This window comes from Geotrypetes seraphini, chromosome 5 (assembly GCF_902459505.1).
Source record: "Geotrypetes seraphini chromosome 5, aGeoSer1.1, whole genome shotgun sequence".
NCBI classification, from domain to species: Eukaryota; Metazoa; Chordata; class Amphibia; order Gymnophiona; family Dermophiidae; genus Geotrypetes; species Geotrypetes seraphini.
Genome location: NC_047088.1, coordinates 91,916,934 through 91,936,843, shown reverse-complemented (window position 1 = coordinate 91,936,843; position 19,910 = coordinate 91,916,934). Strand labels below are relative to the sequence as shown.

Sequence of the window (19,910 nt, the reverse complement as noted above, 5' to 3'; positions counted from 1 at the left end):
AGAGGCAAGGACAGAGAGAGAAAGTGTGTAGGAGGCAGAAAGTGTTGGACTCATGGAGAGGACAAAATGGATGGGAAGGACAGGAAGGAGAAATGTTACACTCTGGGGAAGGGGGAAAGAACAGAGAGTGAAAAGTTGGACTCATGGAGAGAGAGAGAGATGTTGGCTGGGGGAGGGAAGGAGGATCAGAGAAGCATGCAGGAGGAAGAGAGAAAAAAAATGATGGACTGGTGGAAATTAGGGAGAAATGTTGGACTGGGAGGGGGCTAGAAAGGAGGAAGGGAAGGGAGATGGACTGCTGGGGGAAGAAAGAAGAGACTTGCGAGGACGGGGGAGGGATGCCATCTCTCTGGGCGCCTCTCACCCTTGCTACGCCACTGACCTGATCTGCTGTGTGCTGACCCTCCAACAATGAGGAAGACCTGATCAAACAGTCATCATCTAGTTAGGGATGCACTTGCAATTCCATCTTGCGCAAGTAAGCTGCTACCACAACTATCACTTTGGTGAAGGTGTGAGGAGCTGTCGCTAGACCAAAGGGTTAAGGTAAAAATTGATAATGATTTTCCAGCACATGAAACCTGAGAATCTTCCTTTGGTCTGGGAAAATAGGAATATGCAAATACATCTCTGTCAGATCCAGAGAGGCTAGGAATTCTGCTGGGGTTAGTGCCGCTATGACAGATCGAACCAGAACACCATACTGAGGCTTGGAATACTTACTGCTTGAATAATGACTACTACCCAAAAAAACACAGGAAGCTCCTGGGTTGGAAGGAAACAGGGGAGCTGCAAGTAATAATAGCGTTGATTCCTGCAGGTGCAGATGGATCTTACTTGGTACAGGTGGGCATGGGTTATATGTCATTGGGGATGGAAGAGAATGGATGAAATTTCTGTCCCGGTGCAACTCTCTAGTTGGAGGGATAGCAGACTGTCAGTTGGAATCTATATGCTAGGATGACATGATCTATCAGCTGGAAGTAAGGTTTCAATAACTGCCTTTTTAAAACCTTATTTGCCCTGTTTCCCAGTCTGGCCTTCTATGCTAAGTACTACTATCATTAGTTGTTTAAACTATGGATTCTGATTATTCTCCATCATTAAATTTAACTCACGGTCATTTATGAGGATGCAAAATTGCACTTCTGCTCCCAAAGCAGAGATGGTTTCTGTATGTAGAGGAAAATTACTTCTGAATATTAGGGTATTGTCCACACATACTTGGCTGACTGCCCTGGGTAAACAAAGAAAAAGGATATTTTAATTAGTGAACACTCACAATAAAATGTGAAAAATATAGTTTGCCTCAAATCAAACTAGGTCCTCCCAAGGTAAACTCCTGAAATCTTGCACAAGTGAAGGAAAGTGTCTCAGAGCACCACTCAAAGGATCATGCATCTGTCATCTGTCATTTACTGCAGCTTAAATAATTTTACAAACGGTGGAGGAAACTACCATTCTAGGATTTAAGGGAAAATTGGACGCACATCTTCTTGCAGGACACATTGAGGGATACGAGTGACTAATGTATGCGTCAGGGTACGCCTGGCTGAGCCTCCGCGTGTGCGGATCACCGGACTGGATGGACCCCAGGTCTGACCGGTGCAAGCATTTCTTATGTTCTTATGGCTTTTCAAATTTTTATACTTTTGTAAGATATTTCTTTTCATTCAAATAAATAATTGTTCAATTCTGTCATAAATACTTAAGGTGACCATACGTCCCGTTTTGAACGCGACAGTCCCGTTTTCGGATCCCCTGTCCCATTGTCCCCACACACAGTTTCGGGACGCCAAAATGTCTCGTTTTCAGGGACAGCGTCCCGAAGCTGTGCGCGGGGACAACGGGACAGGCGATCGCTTGCTGTTCCTCCCTGCCACACCAAAAAAAAAAAAAAAAAGGCATCCCTTCTGGCCCGATTTAAACTCCACCCCCACCGGTCCACTGCCGCTGCTCCTCTGCTTACCTTCCTGCCTAATCGCGCCCAGAAGCCTTCTTCCCGACGTCAATTCTGATGTCAGAGAGGACGTTCAGGGCCAGCCAATCGCTGCCTGGCTGGCCCGAAGGGGAGGCAGGCTGGCTCTGGGGAAGGTAGGCAGGCAGGCAGGCTTTTTGGGAGGGGATGGGACAAAGGCTGAAAGGCAGTGAGGGGGACATAGGAAGGAAGGATGAAGGAAGGAGAGAAAGAGGCAGAGAAGATAGGGGGATTGTAAGTAGAAGAAAGACTAGAGAGATAAAGGCTGGACCAAAGGAGAAAGACAGGAGGCAGAAGCAGGACTTAGGGAGGTGCAGACAGAGGGGAGAGCCCCGGAGGAAGAGCAGAGAGGCAAGATCATAACAGAGGAGGGAGAGAGAGGGAGACCTGGAACAAAGATACAAAGGAGAACTGACACTGGATCTGGGGGCACTAAGGACATAGGAAAGAGGCACTGGGGACACTAAGGACATAGGAAGGAGGCGCTGGGGCACTAAGGACATAGAAAGGGGCACTAAGGACATAGGAAGGAGGCGCTGGGGGCACTAAGGACATAGGAAGGAAGGAGGGAGGGAATACAAAGGGACAATTGTTGGGCCTGAGTGCAGAAAGAAATGAAAGAAAAGGATGCACAGTCAGAAGGAAACGCAACCAGGGACTCATGAAATCACCAGACAGCAAAGGTAGGAAAAATGATTTTATTTTCAATTTAGTGATCAAAATGTGTCAGTTTTGAGAATTTATATCTGCTTTCTATATTTTGCACTATATTTGTCGATTTTTCTATAGTTACTGAGGTGACATTTTTGAAAACCTCCCAAATATAAATGATAATTAACATTTTCTCTGCGTATAGGGTGCTTTGTATTTTTTTTTAATTTTATGGTTACCATTATGAAATAAGATATTGTGTGTACATGAAAAATGAATGGAAGAAATTGGAGGCGGGGCTAGGGTGGGATTGGGGGCGGGACTGAATATTAATAGATGTCCCGTTTTGATGAAAAAAATAAATGGTCACGTTATACATACTTCTTCCTTCAAACATTTATTGGTAATGGAAAAATAAAGCACATAATTGCCACTAGTGCTAATCTCATACCCATATCTTCTTACTAGTCTTTAAGCCCGTTATATTAACGGATGCTAGAATAGATTTGTGTGTCTATGTTTCTTTCTTTCTTTCTGTCTCTCTCTTTCTCTCTCCTTGGCCGCTGTACGTCTATCTGTCTTTGTTTTGGTGTCTGTCTCTTTTAATCTGTTTCTGTAGCCCCCTGTCCTTATGTATGTGGGGGGGTTTTTCTGTTTGGCTCTCTGTCCTTATCCAAAGTTGTTTTCTTTTTTTTTTCTTTAAATCTGTCTCTTTAGACCCTTGTTCTTCTGTGTGGTTTTTTGACTGTCACCTTCTGTCTATCTCTTTGACTGCTGTCTGTATTTCTTACTTTTGGTCTCTCTGTCTATGTTTGTTTTGGTGTTTGTCTCTTTGGTTGCTGTATGTGGTTGTTATTTTTTCTGTGTCTCCTATTATTAACCAGCATTCCTTTCCCCTCCATTTCCCTCCCCCCACACTACTTCCCTGTGTAGCAGCAGCATTTCACCGACCCCACCCTTTCCCTTCCTGCGGTCTGGCCGGCTCCCTTAGTCCCTTTCCGCCCCCACCTTCCCTTCCCGTGGTCCCGACAAACCTGCGACTCCAGCAGCATCTGCAGCATTGTACACACGCTGCTTCGGGGCCTTCTACTGCCCTGATTTGCTCTGTCGCGTCTCTGATGATGTCATCAGGGACGTGCCAGAGTAAATCAGGGTAGTAGAAGGCCCCAAAGCAGCGTGTGTACAGTGCTGCAGACGCTGCTGGAGTCGCAGGTTTGTCGGGACCGCGGGAAGGGAAGGGGGGCGGGAAGGGACTAAGTGAGCCGGTCGGATCGCGGGAAGGGAAGGGGGGGCGGTGAGGGAATAAGTGAGCTGGTCGGATCTCAGGAAGGGAAGGCGGGGCTCCAAGGGATTAAGTGGCCTGAAGCCGTGAGTGTGGGGCCGTTTCTGCAGCTGCGCAAGGTGGAGAGCAGAGAGGCTTCTCTGGCGCGCATGTGCACTCTGCCGGCCACATCCCAACAGATCAGGACTCAGGGAACACGGGATAGAGTGCGCATGCGCGCTTAGCATATTATTATTATAGATTGCATGCCGATACTATGTATAAGTAGACACCAAAAAGTCCAACAGGACAGAGAAAGGTATAAAACAGTACAAAAGGAAGAGGGAACGGACAATGAACATTCCACTGAAGATCACTGATGTAAAACCAACTAGTTTATTTTAGAAAAGGACACAAGCAGAAGCTGTGGACCCGACACAGCACTGTTTCGATGTCTGAGGAACGCTTGCATCATAAAAACATAACACAACATATTAAATCACATCATATAAAAATAAAAATTTTTTTTATAAGTCATACAAATAAATCAGTACCAGAGGCTGGGGGGGGGGGGGGGGTCACTTGATGACGCGCTTCTGAGTGGTGGCTTCTTGCCCAGGCTCCAACCTCACCCTTCCTTTTTCTTTATTTTTAACCGGCATGGTTGTGATCTTATCTGCCCTACTTATATCATCGTACTATCCTGTGTGCAGCGGCCGGAGAGTGTATCAGAGTGCGCTGGGGTAATTGTGCAGTGTTAGCCCTGCCTAAGTCCTGCGGCCGTCTAAATATTGTCAGACCACGCTCTCTCCGAAATGGTGTCGGAGGAGACTCTGGCACAAACTACAGTAACCCTGCAGGAGGAGACGCTGCAGGAGCTCACGAAACACTTGTCTGCTCTCATAAATGACAAGCTCACCAAATTTCAAGCCTCCGTGGAAGAAATAAAAAATTGTGTGGAACGGCATGGGTCCCGAATCACTCAGCTTGAACAGAAGGTATTGCGGCATTCGGGAAGCTGATTGCCTTCGCAATTTGGAGGCCCAGTGCTCCTCCCTTCGAGCTTGCCTGGAAGACCAAGAAAACCGGGGCAGCAGAAACAATCTGCAATCTGCCCTGGTTCCCTACTGTGCCAAATTACGGAACCGTGGTATCCGCTTCACGGTGCTGTTTCCGGCACGGGTCCGTATTCAGGCGGACGCTGGATCTCACATCTGCAATATGCAGGCTGCCCTCAAAACATACACAGAGGGACTGCGGGAGCCGGTGGCTCCTTGACACTTGCGCGATGGAGGCGGGCAGGGCCGCTGCTTGGGCTTGCTCTGGTGTGCTCCCTTAGCAGCTGCTTACCTTTCCTGAGACCCTCTTCTTCTGTGGACTACTAGATTGCTTGTGACCCGTGGGTCATGCTGCTGGATATCAGAGCGGAGGGGAGTGGAGCTGCCCTGGCTCGTTTTCTTCCTCTTGCTCTCTGGTCTACAGGCTAGGTGGCTGCCGGAACTGGACCTGCTTGATTTGTCTGCTTTTTTCTTGGAGCCGGCAGACCCATCCTGGAGCGATTGCTGGCAGCCGGCTTGGCTTTCGGACTCGGTGAGGATGGAAGTTCCCTAGTGAGACCTGGGAGCACTTTTCTACACTGCCTTTTTCCTTCTGGTGCAATGCGCCTGCAGGTTTCATTGTGACTGGGCGTAACAACAGTGGAGGGGAAAGCTGAGGTCTAAGCCTGCTCTCCCCTCTCTTTCTCTACTCCAGGGTGAGAGTCTGTGGTGGGAACTGTGGGGCCGGGGTTGCGCCACCGCCCCTTCCAACGTTGCCCTTTTTTCCTGCATCAGGTGGGGTCCAGTGCACCAGTAGCCTGCAATTGCCTCGGCGGCTCTCTCCTTTGCCTGTTTTAGACACATGCACATCCGACCCTGTGACTTTTGCCAGTACTACTGAGAGTTGTTATATGCTCTTTGTTTGATGTTTGGCTTACAGACCAGTTGTTACTCCTGTTTCTGGGGAAGGCTGGGTGGTATGCTGTTCTTTGTTTACTTCCACCCGGCTCCCCTCTCTGCTTTGCTTTGTTTTTCTCAGGGGGAGGTGGGCTTTTTTCTTTATTATGCCCCTGCAGTTTGATTGTCCCTGCTTGCCTTCACCCTACCCTGGTTTTTCCTTGGTACTCCTGGGGATCATTTCTGCTCATTCTGGCTGGTGTTTTTTCTGCTGGTTAACATGTGTTTCTGTTCTTTGTGCTGGGGATGGGGGGATATTGGTTGCAGGCATTCCTTTTGGTCTTTTTACTCTGGGTGGGGAGAGGGAGTTTTTGTTGGGGGGAGGCAGGGATTGGAGTTGTGGGAATCCACTTGGGGATGGTGGTATAGTGTGTGGTGGGATATGATTGGGGTGGGGGTATGGATGGTTGCTTGGTGGGTTGTGGTAGGGGGGAGGAGTGGGAGGATGGGTGGGCAGCCCTTCGACGACTGAGGTTTCTTTCCTCTCTTTTTCTGGGGACCCTGCTGGGAGGCCTGCTAAGGAAGATATAGGCTGTGTATTTCCTTGCTAATCTCCTTATGCACCTCTCATGGTTATGGCTGAGTTGACCTATCTTACTTTGAATGTGGTTGGTCTCCACTCACCCATTAAACGGAAAAAGGTGCTGTCCTTTTTGAAATGGGAAAAGGTGTCCGTAGCGTTTCTGCAGGAGATACATCTGACCACTAGAGAACATTTGAAACTGGTGAGGGACTGGGTGGGGGAGGCGTCTCACTCTTCCTACACTTCTAGACAGCGGGGAGTGGCTATCCTTATCAACAAGGTAGTGGTGGCAGTCCTGCACAAGATTATCACTGACTCTCAGGGTCGCTTTGTCCTCTGGGCCGGCACTTTCCAGGATCGACCCGTGGTTTTGTGCAATATATTCTCACTTTTTCTTTTTGGGGATTCTAGTCCACCTCCTGGCCTTGCCCAATTATGAACTCATTGTTGCGGGGATTTTAATATTACCAATGATCCCTCTGGAAGCCGAGATGAAGTGAGAATGCAAAAGCGGTAACACAGTTATTATGGGACACTTCAATTACCCCGGGATAGACTGGAGTCTTGGAAACTCAAGATGCACTAGGGAGACAGAATTCCTGGAGGCTATACAAGATTGCTTCATGGAGCAGCTTGTTAGAGAACCAACGAGAGGAAATACCACCTTGGATCTAATCCTAAATGGCCTAAGGGGACCTGCAAAGGAAGTGGAAGTAGTGGGACCGTTGGGAAACAGCGATCATAATATGATCAAGTTCAAGGTTGAGGTAGGAATACCGAAAGGAAAGAGAACCATAGCGACAACTTTTAACTTCAGGAAAGGAAACTATGAAGCAATGAGGAGAATGGTAAAGAAGAAACTTAGGAGCACTTCCAAAAAATGGCAAACGGTAGAACATTCCTGGTCTTTTTTCATGGACACGGTGAGCGAGGCGCAAAATCTGTATATCCCCAGATTCAGAAAAGGGTGCAAAAAGAGTCGAACAAAAGACCCGGCGTGGATAACTAAAATAGTGAAGGAAGTGATAGGCAATAAGAAAAATTCATTCTGAAAATGGAAAAAGGACAAAACTGAGGGCAACTGAAAAGAGCACAGGAAGTATCAAAAAGAATGTTACCCTTTGGTTCGAAAAGCCAAAAGAGAGTATGAAGAGAGACTAGCCAGGGAAGCACGAAATTTAAAACCGGTCTTTAGATATGTTAAAGGGAAGCAGCCGGCTAGGGAGGAGGTGGGACCACTGGACGACAGAGACAGGAAGGGAGTGGTGAAGGAGGAGAAAGAGGTCGCAGAAAGACTTAACATGTTCTTTTCGTCTGTATTTACAAGCGAAGACACAACCAACATACCGGAACCTGAGCAAATCTTCAATGGAAATCAAGCACAAAAGTTAACATCCATGGAAGTGAGCCTTGAAGATGTGCACAGGCAGATAGAAAAACTAAAAACTGACAAATCCCCGGGTCCGTACGGAATCTATCCAAGGGTTCTGAAGGAACTAAAGGAGGAGATAGCAGAACTACTACAGCAAATTTGCAACCTATCCCTGAAAACAGGCGTGATCCCGGAGGATTGGAAGATAGCCAACGTTACGCCCATCTTTAAAAAGGGATCAAGAGGTGACCCGGGAAACTACAGACTGGTGAGTCTGACCTCGGTTCCGGGGAAAATGGCGGAAGCACTGATAAAAGAAACATTGATGAACATTTTGAAAAAAATGAACTTCTGATAACCAGCCAACATGGTTTCTGCAGGGGGAGATTGTGCCTGACTAACTTATTGCACTTCTTCGAGGGAATTAACAAACAGATGGGACAGAGGAGACCCCATAGACATCATATACCTAGATTTCCAGAAAGCCTCTGACAAGGTGCCTCATGAATGTCTACTCCGGAAACTGAAGAACTATAGGGTGGACGGTGATGTGCATAGATGGATCAGAAACTGGTTAGAGGGTAGGAAACAGGGTAGGGGTGAAGGGCCACTGTTGGGACTGGAGGAAGGTCACGAGTGGTGTTCCGCAGGGCTCGGTGCTCGGGCTGCTGCTATTTAATATATTCATAAATGATCTAGAAACAGGGACGAAGTGTGAGATAATAAAATTTGCGGATGACACCAAACTATTTAGTGGAGCTCGGACAAGGAGGACTGTGAAGAATTGCAAAAGGACTTGGACAAACTAGGGGAATGGGCAATGAGATGGCAGATGAAGTTCAATGGAGCAACAGGGCGGGTAAACTCCTGGCCAATTTGGTGCGGCCATTCAGGAAGGCTTCTTGAATTTCTCATATCCGGGAGGTCCAGAACACTTTTCATATGGAGGAGATGGCGATACATGACCAATTTGTCCGCTTTTATATGGAACTTTATGGGCCAGGCCCCTATGATATGCCTGCTCGTGATTCCTTTTTCCGTGATCTCAACCTCCCTCAAGTGTCGGAGGCTCATTTGCAGTTGCTGAATGCCCCTATTACATGTAAGGAAGTTCACGATGCCGTGGGGCGGCTAAAGTTGGCAAAAGCTCCTGGCCCTGACAGTATGGGGCTCGAGTTCTACAAGATCCTGAAACCCCACACAGGACCGGCTTTAGTGGCAATGTATGCGGATATGTAGAAGACCGGTCGCATTCTCCCTGAACAAAGTCATGCACATGTTGTGGTCCTTCCCAAGCCGGGATGGGATCCTGAATTGGTCGGGTCCTATCAACCCATATCCCTGTTGAACCAAGATATGAAGATTCTCATGGCGATTCTGGCAGGCCGATTAGCTCAGGTGGTTCCCTTTTTGGTATATGCCAATCAAGTGGGCTTTGTCCCTGGGCGGTTTGCCTCTTCCAATATTCTACGGGCTTTGGTAGCACTCCAGGAGGGCACGGGTAGAGCGGATGATGATATCTTGGCTAGCTTGAATGCTGAGAAGGCGTTTGACAAGGTGACCTGGCCCTATCTTTTTTGGGTTCTACATCAGTTTAGTATTATGGGTTCCTTTCACCAGTGGATTGTCAGTCTTTATACAGCACCAACGGCCATATGGCCTCGTTTCCCTTATATCGCGGAACACGGCAGGGATGTCCCCTTTCCCCGCTTTTGTTTATCTTGTCCTTGGAGCCTTTGGCTCACAAAATTAGGTCCAATCCGGAGATTACGAGTATTCGGGTGGGTCCTGAGGAATGTAAAATCACACTCTTAGCTGATGATATGTTGTTGTTTGTGAGTAATTTGAGGGAGACAATCCCTCATTTAACTAACCTCATTGGAGAATTTGGTGCATTCTCGGGTCTCTGTATCAATTTTGGTAAATCTGAAGCACTGCCTGTCTCTTCTCCGTGTGTATCGTGCCATACTCCAGTGTTCCCATAAGCACCTGGGCATTTTCCTTAGCGTGGATTGGACTAGTGTTTACCGACTTAATATCTCTGCTAAACTAAAGCTGTTGCGGGACTATTGTGCTCGGTGGGGGTTTTGCCCCTATCTCTGCTTGGTAGAATAGCCCTTGTGAAAATGGTCCTGCTCCCAAACTCCTCTATCCTCTACAGATGATTCCCCTTTGGCTTTGCGGTGCCGACAAATGCTCTTACCGCTCTTTCATCGGCTCTTTCATCTGGTATCGTGAGAGCACGCATTAGCTGGTGGAAGCTCACACATTGTCGAGATGGGGGAGGGCTAGCTCTGCCGGACCTTCGTCTCTATAATATTGCTGCCCTTATGCGTTGGCTCCATGAGTTTTTCACCGATACGTACAAGTTTTCTCCCGTGGGACTTTTTGACTCCTGAACGGTGCCATACAAGGCGTTGGCTTGTCTGGCTTGCCCACAGTAGAGGTGTCCACGCCTGGGACTCAATTCAGTATGGTTTACTCCCCTCTGGAAGACGTTGACTTGGTGGCGCCTTCGGGTGGGTCGGGGGCAGGGCAACTGGGCCTTCTGGATGCTTGGCCAGAGTCCTGATTTCCCTCCAGGGGTGGGTGGTGTTAGGGGTGTGGGGGATCGGTTTGGCACCAGTCTTTGTTTGGGCCATGTATCTGCAGTGGGCCATTTGACTTCTCCCTTTCCTTTGTTTGATGTGCTCCGTGCCACCTGGGATTTGCCTCTTATATCCTTCTTTGCATACCGACAGCTGAGACATTACTATTTGGATCTCATTCGCCAACAACCGGGGGTGGTCGATTCTTGAAAGTGGATCAGATTTTTCTGTCTCTCCCCTCAATGAATGTCCGCTTTTGAGCGATTACTGGAACGGAGTGCTGCATTTCATTGTGCTAATCCTGGGGGTGTCGGTCCACTGGTCATATGACATCTTAGTCCTGGGTCATGCTGAGGAGTTTTTGGATCAGGGGTTGACTGCTGACCACTGCCGTTTCATATACGCTGCTCTTCTCGTGGCAAAGAGGGGAGTGTTCCATAGGTGGATGGCTTTAATAATAATAATAATAACTTTATTTCTTCTATACCGCTATAATCTCACGTATTCTAGGCGGTTCACAGTGAAGAGAGCTGGACAGTCAGCGAATTACAGAATACAAATGGTGAGGATGATACAGTACAGTCAGTGAATTACAGATTACAATTAGTAAAATATAATACGATACAATACAATTAGTACAGTACACGTATTTCTCAAGTTATCAGCATGGAGTTAATCGTTTAGAACTGGTAACTGATTAAGAGATAAATCAGTTGAATAGTGCTGTCTTAATTTCTTTCCGAGTGCCTCCAGAATTGGTGGGATGGAGGCAGTCTCTCCGAGAGCTGGCACACTGGGAGATGCGTGGCCTTGGAAGTTATGGGGGGGGAGTTGTGGGGGGGGGACCTTTTAGGCTGTCCGAGTCTTTGTGGGAACAGGCCATTGCAGTGCTTGATCCCACTTCATGTGAAGTTGTTTTTGGCATTCTGTCTCCAGTCGCTGAGGGGGAGGGTGGGGTGGGGTTCTCGGGGGCCTAGATATACGGGGGGGGGGGGAGGGGAGGTTGTTTGTTTGAGCTGTTGGGGTGGGATTTACTTTAAAAAAAAAACAATTCCTGGGAGTGAACTCACAGGCGACGCTCCTTATTTCTTCCCATCTCCTTCTTTTGCTGCTGTTTGTGCATAGGGCTTGGTTGGGTTCATGCTGTACTCTATACATGGGGAACCTTCCTCCTGTGTTTCCATCAGGTAGTTTTCTTGTGTAGCCCCTTTGAGATGCTCTGGGATTTGGGCACTGTACTGTATTCTTTTATGCCCTGCCTTTGTATCTGGACTTTGTTTGGCTGATTTTGCTCTATTGTGTTTGTTTGCTTCTCAATAAAAATGTTTCAAACCAAAAAAAAAAAAAAGAATACTAGAGGTCAATCAATCAAATAAATAAATAAATACATATAAATACAACGAATGATAAATATGTCAAAGATATGTATATGAAACAAACAAAACATATGATAATGTATATGCAAATTCTTTGTAAGCAACAAATTTTTACTTAGCTTGAGTTGTGCGCTTGATTATTAGCTGGCTCAAAGCCAGAACTGTCATGAGATCGAATGTGGGATTTCCCTACTGATCAACTATGCAATTGAATGCTCTTTGAGACAGAGACCACTCTCTGGAATCCAGAGTCTGACAACAGAGAAAATCCGCTTAAATGTTGTCCACTCCTGCCAAGTGCACCGCTGAGAGCGCCACAAGATGTCTCTCCACCCACCAGAAGAAAAGCTGAGCCTCCACGCTCAGAGAGGGACTCCTCATGCCCCCTTGCTAATTGACATAAGCCACCGCCGTGGCATTGTCCAAGACACAGATGGCTCAATGACGGAGATGACTCTTGAAGTGGAGAAGAGCCAGCCAAATCACCCAAAGCTCCAAGCGATTGATAGACCACTTGCATTCTGAGGGCGCCCACTGGCCCTGAATAGGGACGATCATATACACTGCTCCCCAGCCTCTGAGACTTGCATCCGTAGACAGAATCACCCAAACTGAGAGTGGATGGTCCCTTGATAGCGAGGGGTCGCAACCACCATGCAAGATTGTTCCATGCCACACTTGTCCAGGGCAGGGGTGCATGCAACAGGTCCTGCTAGGGGTTCCAGCACAAAAGCAATGCATCCTGCAGTGGACAAAGACTGGCTCTGGCCCCAAGAAATCATATCGATCATTGCCACCATGGACCTCTGAACCTGGAGGTACTACCATGCCGTTAGGACCTGAGTGGTCAGAAGGATCCTGATAACCTGTCGAAGCTTCTTCTGACAGGAAACAGGTAGAACTCCCAGGTATTCCAGATCCTATGTCGGCGCGAGGTGACACTTCCTGACATTGATCACCCAGCCCAGGGGCTGCAGTAACTGCACCACCTGATCAGCCTGATGCCCCTTGAACTGCAAAGGAGTTCTGATCAATCAGTCATATGATCAATCAGGACACCCAGGGTGCGAAGATGGGCCACCAACACCACCATCACTTTGGGCATCGCTGCAAACTGGAAATGTTACCTCAAGACGTAGAACCTCAGATACTTTCAGTGGTCCAGAAAAATGGGACTGTAGAGATAAACCTTCATCAGATCCAGGGAGGCCAGAAACTCCCCTGGCGCTACCGATGCTATCACTGAGCGCACCATCTCCATGTGGAAGCGAGGCACTTTCAGTACCGCATTGACTGCCTTGAGGTCCAGAATCGGTCTCCAATCGTCGGAGCCTTTCTTTGGAATGATGAAGTATATAGAGTATCTCCCAAAGCCCGAGTCTCGCTATGGAACAGATTCTATGGCCACAACATTATATCTTTTCCCAAAGGTCTGCAATCTTCCAGTCGGAGCTGTCCCCGCAGGGAACCTACACAGTACGAGGGCGAAAACCGCAAACACAAAGACTGAAATTACATGAAATAAAATATGAGCAGAAAAAACAAGCTGCTACAGCCTGGCTTGTAGGAAGAAGAACTGATGTTCAGGGGGACAGTGATGAGACAATAGAGGGTGAGGGGTTTAAGCCTATGAAGTTTGAGGATTCCTACAAAGTCCTGGTGGGTAGAGGGAAATAACCCACTGGTCCCGGAATAAAGTGGGATTGTACAAGAACACTGAGTTTAAAAAAGGCTTGAACAAATTCCTGGAGGAAAAGGCCATAAACTGTTAAGGTAGATTTGCGGAAAACCATAGCCTATTTGTGGGATTAAGTAGTATGGAATCTTTCTACTTTAGGGGACTCTGCCAAGTTACTTGTAACCTGGACTGGTCATAGTTAGAAATCACCTTGATCAGGATATTCCCATGTTGGTCCTCGAAGGACCACAATCCAGTCAGGTCTTCAGGATTTCCCCAATGAATTTGCCTGAGATCTATTTACATGCACCTGCTTCCATTGTATGTACATAGATCTCATAGGAAAGCCTGAAAACCCAACCTGGCGAGGGCAGAGGTTAGACACCCCTGAGCTAGATAGATTTGTCTGACCCAGTAAAGCAACTCTTATGTTTTTGTGTTCTATTTTTAGTCAGACTGTAACAAAGAGTTTCTGAGTATGGTTAGGTCAGAGAAGAAAACTAATGCAGGACTACATTTTCAAATCCAGGTGCTTCGTTTTCCTTTAATTTTTCATCCACATGAACAGCACACACAGATACCACAACTACTTTGTACCTACAGAAATAATCAAAACAAAACCATATTTGTAATTCTGCTTTGTTTATCAGTGCAAACACTGCAAGGAGAAAGCATCCATGCAATTTGCATGAATATAGAAAGTCTATACTGTATATCCATAAGTACTGTATGATGTATACTATTAACATGGAACCTTCACAGGCATGCCAGAATATGTTCAGTGAAAATATTTGGTTCAGCAATCTGATGCTCAGTCAGACAATATTACCTTAAGAAAAGTATATAGGAATAGGGTACCTCCTTAAATAACTTTTTTTCCCCCCCAATATTTATTCATTTTAAAAACCAACATCAAGTGTAACATATTATCAAACAATTTACAAAATAAAGCAGCACTTAATTCCATCAATTGATATAATAAGTACATATTCCATTCCCCCCACCCACCCTTTCATCTAGTATAACAAAAGGCTAAGTACGCATGCGCACTCTTACCGCCGTGTTCCCTGATCCCTGATCTGTAGTGCTGTGGTCGGCAGAATGCACATGCACGCTTAGCTTTCCAGGACCGCATTTCCTCCATTGGAGCAGGAGGGAAGGGGGGGGGAGGCAAAAAACTGGACAGCAGAGACACTACCCCCTCTGCAGGCGGGGATCGAGAGAGAAGCCACTGCCACGGCTTTGAACTTAAAAATAAACTTTAAAAAAAACCCAAACATCCGAACCCTCGTTGATCCTCCCATCGTGGTCTGACCCTCCCATCCCTTCCCGCAGTCTCTGACCAGCTCACTTAGTTCCTTGCCGTCCCCCCTTCAAGCGGTCCCGACAAACCTGCCGACTCCAGCAGCGTCTGCAGCACTCTACACACGCTGCTTCGGGGCCTTCTACTGCCCTGATTTGCTCTTCCGCGTCTCTGATGATGTCATCAGGGACGTACCAGAGTATATCAGGGCAGTAGAAGGCCCTGAAGCAGCGTGTGTAGAGTGCTGCGGACGCTGCTGGAGTCGGCAGGTTTGACGGGACCGCGGGAAGGGAAGGGGAGGGGCGGCAAGGGACTAAGGAAGCAGGCTAGACCGCGGGAAGGGAAAGGGGGGTAGGGGAAAACGCTGCTGCTGCACAGGGAAGTGGGGGGGAGGGAAATGCTGTTGCTGCTGCACAGGGAAGTGGGATGGGGGAGGGAAATGGAGGGGGAGGGAACGCTGCAGCAGCTGCTGTACAGGGAAGTGGGGGAGGGAAATGCTGTTTCTGCTGCACAGAAAAATGGAGGGGGAGGGAATGCTGCTGCTGCAGCTGCTACACAGGGAAGTGTGAGGGGATAGAAATGCTGCTGCTGCACAAGGAAGTGGGGTGGGAGAAATGCTGCACAGGGAAATGGAGGGGGGAGAGAAATGTTGTTGCATAGGGGGCAGGGAGAGAGGCAGATAGAAAGAAAGACAGACAGCAGGAGGGAGGGAGACAGAAAGAAATGAAGAAAGACATAGGGGCAGGGAGAGACACAGAAAGACAGACAGATAAAGAGGGCCAGGGAGAGAGACAGACAGAAAGAAAGACAGCGGGAGAAAGAGAGACAGAAATAAAGAAAGACAGACAGACATATATTCTAGCATCCGTTAATGTAACGGGCTTAAATACTAGTACAGTATAAAGACAATCAAGAGTAGTACAAATGACCAAGACAAGCAAATTACAATTGAAAAATACATTAAGTACATATTCCCCCCATCCTTCCTGAATTTACTAAATTTGATTGACCAATTTGGGAAATTTTCTGGATATAAAATAAATTGGAGTAAATCGGAGGTTCTTCCATTAAACGTACATTGCGCAAAAGGACTATTTGATTCATTCCCCTTCTTTTGTTTTGTTTTTTTTTTTGTAACTCTTTATTTAAACACTGCGATACAAGTACAACAGGTACACCATTATGGCAAAACCACACATTCTGGAATACAGTGTATACATTAGAATACCCCCCTCCACCCCACACGACATGTCCCCTACCCGTCCCACCCCTCCCCTTCCCCCCCTCCCGCCCCCCCCCACGACCCTCTGAGTTACCCATCCCCCGGTATCATCTAGATCCCCCTCCCCACACATGAAATATCAGAAAGGAAGAAGTAACAAGACATAAGCCTAAGAGGCAAAAGAGGCAATGGAGGACCCACGTCGGAGATGCACCGTCTAATAATGCAATACAAATTACTCAGAGCTTCCCTCCATCTCTAGGAACCTTCGCCATAGGTCCTCAAACTGTCACCTTTGGCGGGTAAGTAGAGCAGAAAGCCTAAATTTCTCACAAACCCATCCCAATTTCACTCGCATCATCGCCACCGTAGGTATCGTGGGGCTCTTCCAAAGAGATGCCAGCACAAGTCTAGCAGCTGTAAAAGCCAGTCTAGCCAACTTGTCCTGCGTAGCCTCCACTGTCCCGGGGAGTACCCCCAGCAAAGCCGTCTCCGCTCCAAACGGTAATCGACATTGCAAGAGACACCCCACATAACGGAACACCTGAGTCCAATAGTCCACAAGACGAGGACACTCCCACCACATATGAAAGAATGTACCCCTCAGGCCACACCCTCTCCAGCACTCCCCTGCACATGAGGCATTCATCTTTGCAAGCACCACAGGTGTAACATACCATCTCACAAGGAGCTTAAGAGCATTTTCTACCAATTGTGGAGCCACCGCCACATGATGTATTCGCAATGCTATTTGTTCCCATTCCTCATTCGTATAGGTGATCCCCAAATCTACCTCCCAAGCCCGCATGTATGAAGTCTTCCGATCAGGGTCGGCAAGCAGTAAGCGATATAATTGTGAAATGCAGCCCCGACGCACTGGGTCCCCCAACATTAACTCAAATCTCGAGCGCTTATATGCTGTAGGGTCCCCCGCTTTAATGCGCATAACATAATCCTTCACCTGTAGATAGGGGAATATATCACGCTGCTCCAAATGGAAAGAGGCTTGGACCTCAGGAAACCCACGAATACGCTCCCCCTCCAACAGCTGGCCAAAACATCTCAGCCCACCTCGCTCCCATCTACAAAAGACTCCACCCTCCCTACCCGGAACAAAATCCTCCGCATACCTAATAGGCAAAAAATGTAGTCCCCGCATCCTACCCACCAGTTTTCTACATGCCCCCTTCCAGACCCGAAGCGTCCATCGTATAAAAGGATTAGAAATAGAAGCAATATCCGTCTCCCTCAAGCCCACCCACGGTAGATAAGACAGAGCCGGTATGCCCCTAGGATCCCCCAATAGACCCAGTTCCACCTGAACCCACAATTTAGCTGAGTTCGCATGCCAATCCACAACCGCCCTAAGCTGCGCCGCCCTGTAGTATAGTTCCAAATTGGGTAACCCCAGTCCTCCCTCCTCCTTAAATTTGAACATGGCATATCTCGCAACCCGAGGACGCCTACCCTTCCATATAAAATGCAAAAGAGACCTATGCCAGCGAATAAAATAGGCTTTAGGGACTTCAACCGGAAGCACTTGAAAGAGATAAAGAAATCTGGGCAGGACCATCATACGTACCACCTCCATTCTGCCCATCCAGGAAAGGTACAGAGGGTCCCATCTATCAAGATCCCGTCGCAATGTCTCTCCCAAAGGGAGATAATTAAGGCGGAACAGGGTATCCCACTCCACCCCAAGCCATATCCCCAGGTATTTAATAGGGCCCGTCACCCAACGGAAGGGTACCCCCTTTTGCAGTTCCAGGGCCTCCGCCGCTGGTACCGAAATGTTCAGGATCTCCGTCTTAGACAAATTAGCTTTAAAGCCTGAAATCCGCCCATAATCTCGCATCAAATCCCGCAAAGCCAGAAGCGACCTCTCCGACACCTCCACTATGGCCAAAATATCATCCGCAAAAAGGGACAGTTTATGTTCACCCCCCTGCACCTGCACCCCCTTCACAAGCCGAGACAGACGGATGCTTTGAGCCAAAGGCTCGATCACCAAAGCAAACAACAGAGGAGAGAGCGGGCACCCCTGTCTCGTCCCTCGATGTAATTCAAAGGGCTTGGAATAGACCCCATTAACTTTGACACAAGCCATCGGGTTATGGTAAAGCGTAAGAATCCAAGAAATGAAACGCGACCCAAATCCCATCTGGCGTAGAACAGCCTCCATAAACGTCCAATCCACCCGGTCGAAAGCCTTTTCGGCATCCACCGCAACCGCCACCCAAGGAGACCCAGATCTACGGGCCGCCCACACCAAGTTCAGCACCCGCCTAATACCATCAGCCGCCTGACGCCCCCCAATGAACCCCACCTGATCCGGGTGGATCAGGTCCGGCATATGGGTCGCCATCCTATCGGCCAGAATACGGGCCAGGATTTTGGTATCAATTCCCAATAGAGAGATAGGTCGATAGCTGCCACACAAAGACATATCTTTCCCTGGCTTAGGAAGTATCGTAATCCCTGCCAAGCGCATATAGAAAGGCAAGCGCTCTCCCTCTTTCAGGGAGTTAAATAATCTAGTTAACAAAGGTGCAACCAAGGGAGAAAGTTTCTTATAAAACAGCCCTGTAAACCCGTCCAGTCCGGGGGACTTTCCCGGCTTCAAATGTCTAATAACGTGTAACACCTCCTCCACCGTGATATCCCCCTCCAGCCCCAATGCATCCGAGCTAGATAGGGTAGGCATCCCCAAATCCCTCAAATAGGCTTGGCTCTCCACCTCCGAGCCCTTAAGCTCTGGGGTATAAAGCTCCTGGTAAAACTCCCGAAACCGCCGCTGTATGCCTACATCGTCAGTAATTACCGTGCCATCGCGCTCCTTAATAGCCAAAATATTACTCCTAGACTGCTGCAATTTGACCCTATGAGCCAAAAGTTTACTAGCCCGATTTCCCGATTCAAAATATTTAAGCCTCAACTTCTCAAGATTAAACTTAATCCCCTCATCTTCCAACTTCCCAAGAGCCATTCGGGTTTCCTGAAGCCGAAGCCTCAACTGCGGGCCCCCCTGTCCCCTCTTATGTTGATCCACCAAAGTGCGGAGCGTCTCCCGGAGCTGCAATTCCTCCTGCTGCCGGGACTTTTTCTTATAGGCTGCTATAGAGATCAATTCCCCCCTTAACACCCCTTTTAAACTTTCCCAGATCGTCATGGGGGAGAACTGATCCACATTATTAAACTCTAGGAAATCATAAATCCCCGTTTCCAACTTTTGCACTATTTTCGGATCTCCCAGCAGGGTATCGTTCAATCTCCAATACGTATCTCCCCCCCGAGGTCCTCCCCATTTCAGATCCACCCAGAGCGGGGCATGGTCTGACCATCCAATGGTATCAATCTTGGTGTCTATCACTTTACCCCCCCACCCTTTATCCACACATACCAAATCAATGCGAGTGTATACCTCATGTACAGGGGAATAGAAAGTGTAGTCCCGACCCAGTCAATGTTGAACCCGCCACCCATCCTCCACATTAAGGACTTCCAGAAATCTCTCCAGACATTTTCTATCCTTCTTAAGTCTATCACCCCCCTTGCCCGTGGAATCCCATTCTGGGTTAAGAACCAAATTAAAATCCCCCACCACCACCACGGGCCCCACCTTAACCGACAAGATTTTAGACAGGAGGAGGTCAAAAAAGTGACCCTGTTGAGAGTTAGGTGCATACAAATTAACCAACGTTACCCGAGTTCATTCCCCTTCCTTTGGAAGGAAGAGGGGGATAAAATATTTAGATATTTGGATTAAAAAAAATGCTGGAATATACATTGAGAGTAAATGAAAAATCTCTATTGCTGAAAGTCACAGAAATGTGTGAGCAATGGAACCCCTCTTACATCTTTCTTGTTGGGGGAGAGTCCAAACTGTCAAGATGATGATTCTGCCTGTAGTTTGCTACCAAATGGGTACTTAAATAACCTTTTATCCTACAGAGATCAAGGTGGA

At 47.8% G+C, this 19,910-nt stretch overlaps 1 protein-coding gene across 1 annotated transcript in view; it reads right to left on the bottom strand.

The window, feature by feature from the left end:
• The window catches only part of TCTN3 (tectonic family member 3), a 173,410-nt gene that overhangs the window by 112,771 nt on the left and 40,729 nt on the right, over nt 1–19,910 (bottom strand). The window contains 1 exon segment of the mRNA XM_033946503.1: nt 1,119–1,237. Coding sequence (XP_033802394.1) covers nt 1,119–1,237 — 119 coding nt within the window.